The sequence below is a fragment of the Amaranthus tricolor genome, chromosome 13 (assembly GCF_026212465.1).
Source record: "Amaranthus tricolor cultivar Red isolate AtriRed21 chromosome 13, ASM2621246v1, whole genome shotgun sequence".
Lineage (NCBI taxonomy): Eukaryota > Viridiplantae > Streptophyta > Magnoliopsida > Caryophyllales > Amaranthaceae > Amaranthus > Amaranthus tricolor.
This window is the reverse complement of record NC_080059.1, coordinates 7,843,416-7,856,955: the sequence shown is the minus strand read 5'-3', so window position 1 is coordinate 7,856,955 and position 13,540 is coordinate 7,843,416. Positions and strand designations below refer to the sequence as shown.

The 13,540-nt window shown below is 35.4% G+C and overlaps 3 protein-coding genes across 3 annotated transcripts; all 3 read left to right on the top strand.

Annotated features, from left to right (window-relative positions):
• The first annotated feature begins 160 nt into the window (after window positions 1–160).
• Window positions 161–2,303, top strand: LOC130798689 (pectinesterase). The gene has a single exon (XM_057661787.1). The coding sequence runs from the start codon at window positions 389–391 to the stop codon at window positions 2,180–2,182; it is 1,794 nt and encodes a 597-aa protein (XP_057517770.1). The 5' UTR covers window positions 161–388; the 3' UTR covers window positions 2,183–2,303.
• Window positions 2,304–3,227: 924 nt separating this feature from the next.
• Window positions 3,228–9,045, top strand: LOC130798688 (peptide chain release factor 1, mitochondrial). The gene is made up of 11 exons (XM_057661786.1): window positions 3,228–3,677; window positions 3,882–3,982; window positions 4,220–4,318; window positions 5,966–6,149; window positions 6,237–6,285; window positions 6,376–6,454; window positions 6,605–6,679; window positions 6,773–6,850; window positions 7,137–7,295; window positions 7,851–7,946; window positions 8,299–9,045. Exons 1-11 carry the CDS (start codon window positions 3,485–3,487, stop codon window positions 8,488–8,490), a joined length of 1,305 nt encoding a protein of 434 aa, XP_057517769.1. The 5' UTR covers window positions 3,228–3,484; the 3' UTR covers window positions 8,491–9,045.
• A 785-nt stretch (window positions 9,046–9,830) lies between these two features.
• On the top strand, window positions 9,831–13,449 carry LOC130798686 (probable pectinesterase/pectinesterase inhibitor). The gene has a single exon (XM_057661783.1). It carries the CDS (start codon window positions 10,833–10,835, stop codon window positions 12,720–12,722), a length of 1,890 nt encoding a protein of 629 aa, XP_057517766.1. The 5' UTR covers window positions 9,831–10,832; the 3' UTR covers window positions 12,723–13,449.
• The last annotated feature ends 91 nt before the right edge of the window (window positions 13,450–13,540 follow it).

The window sequence follows — 13,540 nt, the reverse complement described above, 5'->3', positions numbered from 1 at the left end:
TTGGTTATGCCGCAACTTAAGGTTAATGGATGATTCTTAACCCAAAAATATAGCACCCAAAGTTGTGAACCACAAATAATGAACAATGTTGTAATTGCAAATTTTTAGTTAGAGGTGAAGAAAAATAAAGGAAGTCAGATAATTAAGGGTAATCTTTTGATCTTATTTTTGAAAATAATTATCAATATAAAATGATCGATTTCATTTGGATATTAGAGTTTAATTTATAATCTAGTTTTAAAATAAACACAGAGAATCGAGAGATAAAGGGTAAAGAACCCTTATTTCTCTCCGAATCTGTTGCATAAGTTTTGATTTCACGATATTCTTATCAAAAAGAAAAAAACGAGTATATCGTATAAATTGATAATAAAATTAAAGAGTGTAAATGGCAGGAAAGGTGGTAGTATCAGTTCTATCCGTAATTTTAGTGGTAGGAGTTGTAATAGGAGTTGTGGCAGTAGGAAATAGAGGTAAGGGTGGTCATGACAATGGTTCAAATAATGACGAGAAACTATCATCGTCAATGAAGACAGTGAATGTTCTTTGTGAACCTGCTACTTTCAAGGATGCTTGTATTAAGACCCTAGGTAGCGTAGCACAAAATCAAACGGCTACCCCGCAGGATTTAGTGAAAGCAGGAATCAAGCTAGCATTACAAGAGATTTTTAAAGCTAATAATCTAACAGATACCCTTGTTCCAAAAGCCAATTCTACTAAGAAACCCGAGCAGGCTAAAATGGCGATTGATAGTTGTAAGAATATGTTCGATCTTGCTGCTGATCGACTTGATGGGGCGATTAAACAAGCCCAAGATCCTACAATGTATAAAGATCATGATCTAGTTTGGAGTCTTCGTGTTTGGCTAAGCGATGTTATAACCTTTGCTAATAGTTGTGGGGATGAATTTGGAGAAGCTGAAGCTACTGATCTTCAAAAGATAATGCAAGATGGTGTTGTAAGTGCTACTGAAATTACTGTTAGTATGTTAGATATTGTTACTTCATTTAATAAAGCTCTTGCTGGATTAGACCTTTCAATGAATGCATCCAAATTGGTTGAGAAATTTAACCCAAATCGTCGTCTTCTTAGCTTGGTTAATGTCGATGAAGAAGGTTATCCAAGATGGTTATCGGGTTCTGATCGAAGACTGTTAGGAAATAAAGGTGGAAAAGGTATTGCTGGGGGTGGATCTGTCGCAGCACCTCCTGTTGTACGTGGTATGAAGCCTAATGCGGTTGTAGCTTTAGATAATAGTGGACAATTTAAGTCCATTGCGGCTGCTGTGAATGCACATCCAGGTAAGGGATTAGTAGGTCGATATGTAATTTATGTTAAGGCAGGAATCTATAAAGAAGAAGTTATAATAGGAAAGCAACAAAATAACATTTTCATGTATGGAGACGGGCCTTTGAAGACGATTGTGATGGGTGATAAGAGTTTTACAAAGGGTGTACAGACATCTAAAACCGCACCAGTTCAAGTAGAAGGATTCGGGTTTTTTTGTAAGGATATGGGTTTCCAAAACACAGCCGGACCACAAGGTCATCAAGCAGTAGCTTTAAGAGTAAATGGATTACAAGCTGTATTTCAAAATTGTTTCTTTGATGCTTACCAAGACACATTATATGCACAAGGTGGATCTCAGTTTTTCCGTGACTGTCAGATTTCTGGAACTGTTGATTTTATCTTCGGAAATGGTGCAACATTAATCCAAAACAGTAAACTAGTTGTAAGACAAGGAAATCCAGGACAACAAAATCTTGTGACAGCACAAGGAGGATTAGCAGCAAACGAAGCGACAGGTTTAGTGATTCAAGGTTGTGAGATCCTTTCAGGAAAAGAACTTTTCCCTAACAGGCTAAAGGTTATGACTTACTTAGGTCGGCCATGGAAAGTTTATGCTAAAACAGTGTTTATGGAAACTGTTATGGGTGATTTAATACAACCTGTTGGATATTATCAATGGGCATCGCCAGAAGGGAAGAACAATCACTTGACCGCTTTCTATGGCGAGTACTCGAATCGTGGACCTGGATCTAACTTTAATCTCAGGGTTAAATGGCCTCATGTAAAGCTTTTAAGTAAGCCTGAAGCACAACGTTACTCAGGTGCTCAGTTTTTAGCTGGTGCTCCATGGGTCGCAGCTGCTGGTGTACCTATCAATCTTAATGTTGCTTGAATTCATCGTATCATCATTTTTATTCCGAAGTCTAAACTATGCCCAATGTATCCTGCTCATAAAAATATTCTAATTTCTAACATATACATTATCGTGAAATAGGCCAGCTTTTGTTAATGTTAATGAGTTAGCTATCAATGTAACTCATTTTCAAAATGAGTTAGAAGTTTGTTATTTATTTTTCAAGTTATGTTCTTTGATAAAATATTAATGATAGAAATTATTTAAAAAGTTTTTTCTTATCCTTCTTGCTTATTTCTGGTTGTTAAATATTAATATTGTTAAACATTAGGAATATTAATATTGTTAAAAGATTTTTTAGAGGTAATTAATTATTTTTACTTATTCACCATATTTATTATTTAGGTTGGTCTACACTAGTACTAGTTGAATATAAATGGCATTAGGCCTATTTATTCACGAAAGAAAAGTAATGTAAAAAGACGTTATTCACTCACTACAACTATATTTATTTAACGTATTAGACAGATTAGTAGTTTACAATAAAATATAAATTTTTACACTGATTGAAAAATTGTTCTCTTACAACCACTCACAAATTTTACTGTTTGTAAACCTATTGAATAGAAAAATCTGACGGTAACTATAGTAGCATTGATGATGCATTTTCATTTGAGTTGCTCAACTCATGATATGTGCATCATGAGTTCCAAACCATAAGTTAATGCTAAAAGTTGGTGCTTCAATAATGATGCTCAAAAATATGGATTATACGGTCGAACTATACAACGATACACACTTATTGATTGATCATCTTGGCGATCGGATTATACAAGCACCTGCTTTACCTGGATCTAACATTGGTTACAAGGGTTTCATTCTAAGGATTACACTCACATTTTCAAATGGCTCTAAAATTTCAATTGTTTTAGAAGACAGTTTCCTATATCTTTGTGTTTTGTGATGATAATTAATAAGAGTTAATAATAATCAATGCTTCATATTAATTTGTTCCTACCTAAGCATATTTTTATTCATAAAAAATTTTACTCCTTAAAATAGTCTATCTGTGTCTATGTCATAACATCATTTGACTAAAAAAATTTCAAAATATGTAATTATTTTGAGAGAGGGAAGAACAAGTTAACAGCGTTTAGTGAACTTCTAATACACGACTACTCGTCTGGACGGCGGTTGTTTCTAGTGGGTCCTGGTGGCGTCCGCCGTACTCTAGCTTTCTATCTCCGACACTGACACCGACACCGACGGATACAAAATGGACGACGGAAAATCGTGAAATATATTAGTTTTAGTTGCAAAGAAATTCAATCTTTCGAAAGTATGAAGAATTACATAAAATTAGGGTTAGGGTTAGGGACGATAGCAAAGTGCAGAACTCATGCTGGAATATGTAATGGAAACTACTCTATTCATAATTCATTTACTTCGTCAAAAATGTCACCTCGAATAACATCAGCTGTTCTTGCGTCCAAGCTTGATGCTGTTGATTCTCTTCGCTTCCTCTCCACTCTAGGTTGTTGCTAATCAGCATAAATTTTCTTCTAGTTTGTTTTGTTTCTTTTTAAAATGTGGCATTATTGTTAATTATTTGCGTCATATTGGCGGTATTTAGGCTTTTGCATTGGTTGTATTGTTAATGTTTTTGTCATATTGTCAGGCGTTAGGCATTATTATTGTTTTGTTAGTTGCTTGCATGACTTTGATTCTTTTCCAGCAGAAAATCAACCTCATTTATCAACCGACATTATCAAGATAATGGAGCAAAGGTTGTCAGTTATTGAGCAGAGGAGTGCTTTACTTCAGAATCTCATCAACAAGGTAATTAATTGCTGATGCTTCATTTCTGTATTGTTTTCTAATTTCCTAATTTATCATTTTCTTTTGTGGATTATATATAACCCATAATTTCAAGAACATTGAAAGCTTTTAAGAATCCAGTGATTAAGTTGGCTCACTTTTATTGATCATTAATATTTGGAATGCCTTGTTTAGAGTTTTATACGGTTTTCTAGTACTTGTAATATTTGATTGTATTTTGGTGACAATTGAAGACAGCCGGACGTCTCACAGACGGAGTGTGTGAGAGCTAATAAGGAGCTTAAGAAACTCAGCAATTCTTTGGACTTAATACGCAGCTTAAGGGCCACGCAAAAGGTACATCATGCTTTCTTTGGAATACCTGTGTCTGTTAAATAGGTAAATGTTGAATTTATGTATGAATCTGTGAGTTTTTGAGAATGTGCGGTGCAGTAGTCCAAAATTATAGCAATCCCCTGTTGCTGTGGTTTAACCTTAAAATTGCCTTATGTTATGGGAACATTTCTATGTACTGAGTTCTGACACTGAAACCTTAAGTTGCAATCTTTGATACCAAAAGTATTTAAGAACATGCAAATGGTCATTATTTTTTGGGTGCAGTCGGGCCTTAATGTGAGTAGACACATAAAATCCGTAAATCCTAAACTTTAGAGTCTAGATGCTAGCCTTTGGGTGTGAGATGTCCCAAAACCAGTGGCGGATCCGACCAAAAAACAAGTGCGGTCCACAATTTAAGTAAAAAGAAAAATTATATTCAACAATGTTTAAACTATGCTAATTGTCCATGCATTGTTTTCATTAATCATTGATCCGTTATTAAACTATCAAACATTCAAACTTAATTCAAATTCACCATTACCTTTATTTACCAACACCACAAATACTATCAAACACAAGAAGTTTGAAAATGAAGATACCTACCCATCTCAGTTTAATCAAATCCAAAAAATAAAACATGTCTATTCAATCAAGTAAAACAAATAGAAACAAATAAAACAAATTGAACAATTTACCCAACACATCTAGTCAATTACCAATCAAATAAAACAAATTGAAACAAACTCAATCAAAAAAAGTTAAGTAAACAAATTACTCGTTTCCACACCCAATTTTGAATCACTTGACACCCAATTTTATTTAACTAGATATTCCTACATAAAATTTATATTGCTTCCTATTCAAACCTCCATTTCTATCAAAAAAAAGAGGGGAAGAACTAGAAACAAAGTCAATTAAAAAAGAAACAAATTGGAAAAAATAGAAACATATTGGTTCCTATGTCGTGAGTCATTTGTACTCAATACTCATTAATTTCAAAAAAAAAAAAAAATTGAAACAGGAGAGAAAATTGCTGGGCATGAGTTTCGATCCTAGGATGCCTTGGTATCATAGTCAATACTCTATCAACTCATCCAACTTCACTTGTTCTATACTACAACTTGTTTTAAAAAATTTAAGTGTTTTGCCCCACCCGAAAGCCAGAAAAAAAATATAAACCATAAAAAACTCAGTAGAAACCTAATACAACATTATTTCATCACGCCATTGCCAATAAGTGGCTCCCAAAGTGGGGTTTAGTGAGTCAGTTGTACGCAATCTATTCATTGTTCATGATAACACTATAAAGAGGTTGTTTTTGACAACAACATGGTGGATGCCTCCTTGCTTTTCCTATCAAGGCACTTATGGAATCACCTTGCTTGCTCTATTAGGGCGCCTATTTCATCACCCACTCAAGCTGCTAGCACTTTCAAATATAAATTTGGAATTATTTTTTTGTTTTGACAAACTGCAAGCTAATGTTTTGAAAGAGGTAATATATAAAGGTATGTGCTCTCAAGTATATTTCCTAGTCTTATTGATTTTTTCTTATGAACTTGACAAGGCTATCTTTATTGCGTCACAAGCACCGACCTACCTTTGACGTGTAGACTTAGCGTATTACAAAGATCATTTAACAACGATTTTGCTTTTACATTAAAGGAAATTGATGGTCTCAAGTTACTCATGACTGAATGTGCTGATGAAAAAGAGATGCTTAAGATGGCATATGAGGAATTGGATCAGGCAATTGAAGAAGAGAAGAGGCTGCAATTGTTGCTGTTAAAATCTTTGCTTCCAAAGGATGATGCTGATGAAAGGGACAGCATTTTGGAGGTGAGAGCAGGTAGGCAGCACCCATTACTATATGCATACAAATGGATTTTGAAGACGTGCTATCTTTATTTGGAACTAATATAAGTTGTTGATTTAGGTACTGGAGGAGAAGAAGCGTCTTTATTTGCAATGGAGATATTCAAAATGTAAATTTCTAGTCTTTGATTAAACCATTATGCTTATAAACAATGATACAATCATCTTCAGTTTTCATTGTCTGGTATTGACACTTGCAGGTATGAGAAGTACTCACTGAAGAAAGGATGGAAATTTGAAGTTGTTTGTGTGACAGAGTCTGATCTTAGGGGATTCAAGGTATGTCTGAAATTCTTAGCATTAGATTCTCATTGCTCTTATGATCAATCATAGTTGTTATCACATCAGTTGGATAGCTTGCTTATAGCAGCCGTATACTGTTGTTATTTCTTATGTCATGGAGTCTGATCTCTTTTGACCATCTGCCAGGAAGCTATTGGATTGATCTCAGGGCCTAGTGTGTATGGAAAGCTCAAGTTCGAGAGTGGAATCCATAGAGTTCAGGTACAAAAGTCGCGAGAGTGAAATAAAATGAACGGAGCGATTTATAATCATCCGACTTATCCTCGTTTTTTTTTATTTGTGTATATATTTCAGCGTGTTCCTGTGACAGAGAAATCTGGTCGCGTTCATACCAGTGCTGTAACTGTTGCCATCCTCCCTCAGGCTGATCAGGTGTGTTTCTGTTTCAATCATTTGTTTGTGCATAATACATTTATGATGTTGCCACATTCATATTCTTAAACCTCTTCAGAAACTCTTAATTTCATCAGTTCTATTGCAATTCTTTGAACCATAAAAAACTGGTGGCTTTAGCTTGAAGTGAACTTGAAGTTTATCTGTGTGATTGATCTTCTCTATGTTGTCCTATCATTTTAAAACTGACAAGGTTTGTAAGATTGGAGGGTCCGAGGGTATGATCTTTATATTTTCATGGACTTGTGTTGGTTTTGTTTTGTAGGTTGATGTCCAATTGAGAAATGAGGATTTGAGAATTGATACTTACCGTTCCGGTGGTTCAGGTGGTCAGCATGCTAATACTACAAATAGTGCTGTAAGGATAACTCATATTCCGTCTGGGCTGACAGTGTCTATTCAAGATGAAAGGTCACAGCACATGGTAAGCGATGGCTCTGCTGCAAGCCTGCAATTTTTTTTTTTTTTTTTTTGCTTTAGTCATGGGGAATAGTCCTTTGAATAAACATTTCAAACTCATACATGCCATAATATTGTTAATGGTAATCGTGATTCTTTCCTTGAAAGTTGAAACAAGGGAAACTCAGGTCATTAGGTGCTGAATTTTAGAATATATATGTTTGATAATCGAAAATTTAGGTAGCAAAGGAGAGTGAATGAATGATGGAGCTGTATGCTGTACATGGATTAATTCATTATGGATGGGAGATGAGGAGAAGAAAGTAAAGAGGGTCGGTCCCTTAACCCATTAGTTTTACTTTTGATCACATACAGTACCTGTTAGGAAGCCTTTGTGCAACTTTTTCAGTTCTTTGGTTTCGGATAATAATGGGCTATATCAGATTGGCTTATTGAGTCATGTTAACTCCTTAATCATGTATTTTTTGGTGACACTTCATCACGATGAGTTACATGCTTATTGATGTTATGCTCGTCAATATTCTTATAATCTTGTCTTCTGCTTGCAATTGCTTTGTAGAACAAGGCAAAAGCATTGAAGGTCCTATGTGCGAGGCTGTATGAAGTTGAGAGACATAAATATCAGATGGACCGATCGAAGCTTCGAGCAGAGCAGGTGCGTTCTCTACTAGCATCTACGTAATACTCCCTCCGAACCAATTTAGTTGTCCCATTTCTTTATTTGGCAAAGTCTTTTTAGTTGCCCCATTTCTATTTTTGTCAATCTTTTTTTACCTAAATATCCTTAGTTCACAAGTAATTACGAATATACCCTCATATACCTTACTTACCCATCTACCCTTCACTATTTACCCTTCGCTACTTACCCTTTACTACTTACCCTTTTTAATGGCCCCACACCATCCTTAATAACCGTGCCCAAGCAAATGGGACATCTAAATTGGTTCGGAGGGAGTATTATTTTTTTGATTTCGTCAGAAAGTTACATTATCTAGCATCTTTTACAGATCGGCAGTGGTGACAGATCTGAACGCATTCGTACATACAACTTCCCACAAGGGCGTGTCTCTGATCATCGTGTTGGAATTACACATCACTCAATAAATGAGATCTTGCAGGGAGAGAGTTTGGATGTGTTCATTGATGCTCTTCTCTTACAACAAGAAATGGATGCCATTGCAACCTTCTCAGAAAGCTAATATATTCTCCTTTACAAAGAGATCCGCGGTGATATGGCTGCTCATCGTCCTTTGAGATTAGAATTTTGGTGAGCTGTCATTTTTGTCATATTTACTTGTGAAATGATGGAAAAAGTTTGAAAGGTTCAAGACTCCATTCAAATGACGGAAAACTGGGATAGAAAATTGCACCTAGTGAACTTCTCTATACCTTCCCGCTTCTTTGCATTTCTCGGGCAAATTCAATGGGATGAAAGGAGCATTAAATTCCACTTCCTACACTCATGTGCTGTGTATGTAAGTACTCCAATCAGTTTATGATTTTTTTGGCATGGCATATTTCTTGCGTGCAGCTATCGGCACAATAAGATATAAGAGCTTGTTAATACTTTTTCTTTTGCTCACTTTATTACAACGCCTGTCAACTTTTATCCAAATACATCTATGTGAGAGCTTATTAGATCAAATGGTGCAAAGAGGACCGGACATAGGAATATTATCTTTTTTTTTTATCTCTATGAAATATTAGTTCTTTATCTTAATTTTCAATATGCATTTAAAATTTGTTTGGTTATTTGAAGAGAAAATAATTCATGAAGTTGGTTAATTTTGGTATTAGTCATATTGCATGTCACCTTTATCGTTGACACGAATTAGGTAATACTTGTTTTATTTAATTATTTGGTCTCCTTTCATTTTGCTTATTGTGTGTATTTCTTGTGTTTTGCTCTAGCCTAAGCGAAGTTTACAAAACCAAATCCTTTCTAAATAAAACAATTAAGAAATTATCTAATCTATATATCTAATTGTTAAAAACTATGTTATGTATTTTTTTTTTTGCAAAAAATTACCTAATATAATATATTTCTCTGCAAATGACTACCACTTAACGAAAAATCTTAATTGACCGTTAAGTTTGAGGGTTTGACCAACTTAAGAGGTTAAGTTGTCTATATGGTAGTATCTCATTGGTCTTCGTATTCTTAAATAATTAAAAATTAAAATACAGAAATTAACAAAATAAAATAAAATATATTTGATGTTATTTTTACCCATCATAACGATTTAAAAAAAACGTATGTCGCGATAACCCTTATGGAATAACTCTTTCAAAAATCCGGTTGAAACAAGTACTTATTCGCCTAATTTTCGATATGTAAACTGAAAAATATATTTAACGTCATTTTTATCCATCATAATGATATTTTTTCAAAACACCAAACATTGTGATTATCTTTATAGGATAACTTTTTCGAAAATCCCATAAGGGTGTTTAGATTGGATTTTCGAAAGAGTTATCCCATAAGGATAATTGCGACATTCGTTTTTTGAAAAAAATCATTATGATAGGTAAAAATGACATCAAATATCTTTTTCGGTTTACGTATCGGAAAATATGCGAATAAGTACTTGCTTCGACGGTATTTGCTTCGACGGTATTTTCGAAAGAGTTATCCCATAAGGATAATCGCGACGTTCGGTTTTTGAAAAAAAATCATTATGATGGGTAAAATTGACGTCAAATATCTTTTATTTTTATTTTGTTAATTTATGTGTTTTAAATTTAAATTATTTAAAAATACGAGTACTAATGAAATCTGCCATATAAATAAATTAACCTCTCAAATTAGTCAAATCCTCAAATTTAACGGTCAATTAACTTTTTCCGTTAAGTGGTAGTTATTTGTAGGGAAATATATCAGATTAGTTAGTTTTTTGTAAAAAAAAATATACTCAAGATAATTTTTTACAAATAGAAATATAAATTAGTTTGTTTCTTATAATTTTTCCATAAAAAATATATCTTGTTCGGTGACTAATACCCCTGCCTAAAATTAAGTTTCCTTTGATTAGAAATTTTTACGAAATATGTCGATAATAGGGAAAAAAAAAATTGTTAGTACTAAAAAAATTTAACATACCCTAAATAAGAGAAATCATCATCCAAAAAACAAAGTATTCCCCATTCTTTAAGGGCCATAATCTCATGGAACCATAGATTTAACTACAAAAATGGGGGACCTCATAAGAATTATCGCCTTATTTAGAGAAAATTAAGGAGATGGGAAAGACAGGTTATCGTAAGTTTAACATGATCTTCAAATGTTCATATAAATAATAGTGTGTATAAATAAAACATGGAGGAGGTAGAAAATTCTTTTCTGCGGCTCCGTGTCGCTTGAATGGATTCAAAGAAACAATAATTCGAAAATAAAATCCTTTCCCTTATCAAATATATTCCTTGATCATTTATTCATATATATAAAAAGTTAAGGAAATATTAATATCATTTATATTTTATTAATAATTATATATCTTTAAAATTCACAAGGGAATTAAAACTATTATAGGGGAAAGGAGAAATGGGAAGCAAAGTAGTGGTGTTAATAATATCCATCATCTTGGTGGTTGGGGTTGTGATAGGAGTGGTGGCAGTGGTTCACCACCAAAAGCAGAAAGTAGACTATGGGAATAAGGACGACGAGAGCCTCTCTTTGTCGATGAAGACGGTGAATGCCCTTTGCTCTCGATCCTCATTCAAAGACGAATGTATCAAGAGCTTAGGCTCGGTGGCGCAAAATCAAACTGCTACCCCTCATGACTTTGTGAATGCCGGTATTAGAATGAGTTTGCAGGAGATAATGAAGGCCAATGACCTTACAGACACTCTTGTCCCAAAAGTTAATGCTACCAAAAATCCGGAGAGGTCTCGAATGGCTATTGAAAGTTGTAAGAACCTTTTCAATTTGGCTATAGATCGCCTGAATGGAACCATTGAACGAGTTGAGGATTCTAAAATTTATGAGCACAAGGACTTAGTTTGGAATGTTCGTCTATGGCTTAGTGATGTAGTCACCTTTTCCACAAGTTGTGTAGATGAGTTCGATGAGGCCGAGGCTCCTGAACTACAAAAGACGATGCAAGATGGTGTTCTCAATGCAACTCAGCTCACTATTAACCTTGTCGATATTATTACTACCTTTAATGAGGCTCTTGGAGACTTGGATCTATCTCTAAATGCAACCAAATTAAACGAACTCTCTGCTAATGTTAATTGTACAGTGAATACATTTAGCAGCAGTCGTCGCCTCCTTGGCATAGCCATCGATGGTGAGGGCTATCCTACTTGGTTGTCTGCTACGGATCGAAGGCTTTTAGGTGCCAAACATGGAAAAAAGAGGATCCATCGGAAAAGGGGAAAGGGCAAGGGCAAAAAGAAAGGTAAGAAGGGAAAGGACAAGAAAGGAGTAATTGTTGGAGGTGCCATAGGAGCCGTAACAGCCCCTAGAATTGCACCTGGGATGAGGCCTAATGCAGTGGTTGCTCAGGATGGGAGTGGCCAGTTCAAGAGTATCGTTGATGCTCTAAAGGCTCATCCAGGGAGGAATATTCAAGGGCGATATGTAATTTATGTTAAGGCGGGTATCTATAGAGAGGATGTATGGATCGGAAAGGAACAACCTAATGTTTTCATGTATGGGGACGGCCCTACCAGAACAGTGGTGACCGGTAGTAAGAGTTTTGCTAAGGGATTCCAAACATCAAAGACGGCTCCCTTTAATGTGGAGGGTATGGGGTTTTTTGGCAAGGATATGGGCTTTCAAAACACAGCTGGTCCCTCAGGGCATCAAGCCGTGGCTTTAAGGGTCAATGCGCTTCAAGCTGTGTTCCACAATTGTTGGTTTGATGGCTTTCAAGATACACTATATGTCCAAGGTGGGTCCCAATTTTTCCGCGATTGTCAAATCGCTGGAACTATAGATTTCATCTTCGGAAACGGCGCTACCTTGATCCAAAACTCTAGGATCCTTGCCAAGAAGTGTGATCCTAACCAAATGAATTTACTTACGGCTCAAGGCGGAGTGTCTGCAAACGAGCCCACAGGGATTGTAATTCAAGGTTGTGAGGTACTTCCCGACAGGGAACTCTTTCCTCTTAGGTTTAAGCTCAAAACCTACCTAGGCCGCCCTTGGAAGCCTTATGCCAAGACGTTGTTCCTTGAGAATATGATGGGAGATTTGATTCAGCCTGCTGGGTATGAACCTTGGGCTGGAAATGCAAACATCGGGACTGCCTTTTATGGCGAGTATGCCAATCGTGGACCCGGTGCCAACACTGCTATGAGGGTCAAGTGGAAGAGTGTTAGGGTCCTAGATAAGGCTCAAGCCCAACGCTACTCGGCTGGTGTTTTCCTCGCTGGAGCCCCTTGGGTAAGGGCTGTTGGTGTTCCTCTCAACCTTAATCTTGCATAACATAATGTGTGTAGGAGGTTAATTAGTTCTGTAACAATCACTTTGTTATATGGGCATGAGGGTGAAGCTCCTTGTCTAAATATTGCATGTACCCTATGTTTATGGACACTCCAGTGTACTTGTACCCTACTAACAAATAAATCAATCAACATTGACCTACCCAAATTTTGAGTGTTATCAACTATGCTTTTATTTCTTACTTGTTATAGTTTAAACAGCAAAAGGAAAAAAGAGAACAAAATTTGAAAGTTGTACTTTTTTTGGACTCAAGTGATCACAAGGGCTCAAACATACTTCACTCTTTTTTATATCACAAGTTATATGTTGACATTGTTTAGTGAGTGGTCTTTAACCAAGAAATAGTCATGTGAGAGTTTTTCAATTTATTAATTTTTTTTTCAATTTTTACTTATATTAAATGTACGTTGGCATGTGGGTCAATATTATTGAGAAGTGTTGCAAGTAAAAAGAAACAAAGAAAGTACTTGTTTTTACTTAATACTGATGGAGCTACTCATGAGACTGATTGATCAGAACCTAGGCCATGAGAACATGGTCTACAAGTAGAACGAGGCTTCATCGTATAATCGTCGTTGTTGAAGAAGCTTGTGAACACGTTCTAAAGTCTTTTCTAATGAAGAAGCTTGTCAACATATCTACAACAAGACTGCATTGTAAAGTCACACGACAATAGTTGGAATAGTCCATTGTAGTTAATCACACACACCTTAAAAAGTTCTAGACTTGCATTTTTTTATTAGTCCATGCTCTTGGCTCAGTCAGATTGTTACACTTGAGGAAAAAAGCTCTCACGTAAG

Excerpts from the sequence above, each read along its gene's own strand:
- LOC130798689 (XM_057661787.1), top strand. The coding sequence starts at position 389 with ATGGCAGGAAAGGTGGTAGTATCAGTTCTATCCGTAATTTTAGTGGTA.
- LOC130798688 (XM_057661786.1), top strand. The coding sequence starts at position 3,485 with ATGAAGAATTACATAAAATTAGGGTTAGGGTTAGGGACGATAGCAAAG. Across the intron at positions 6,150-6,236 it reads CATTTTGGAGGTGAGAGCAG|GTACTGGAGGAGAAGAAGCG; the intron begins GTAGGCAGCACC and ends TTGTTGATTTAG. Across the intron at positions 7,947-8,298 it reads CGAAGCTTCGAGCAGAGCAG|ATCGGCAGTGGTGACAGATC; the intron begins GTGCGTTCTCTA and ends CATCTTTTACAG.
- LOC130798686 (XM_057661783.1), top strand. The coding sequence starts at position 10,833 with ATGGGAAGCAAAGTAGTGGTGTTAATAATATCCATCATCTTGGTGGTT.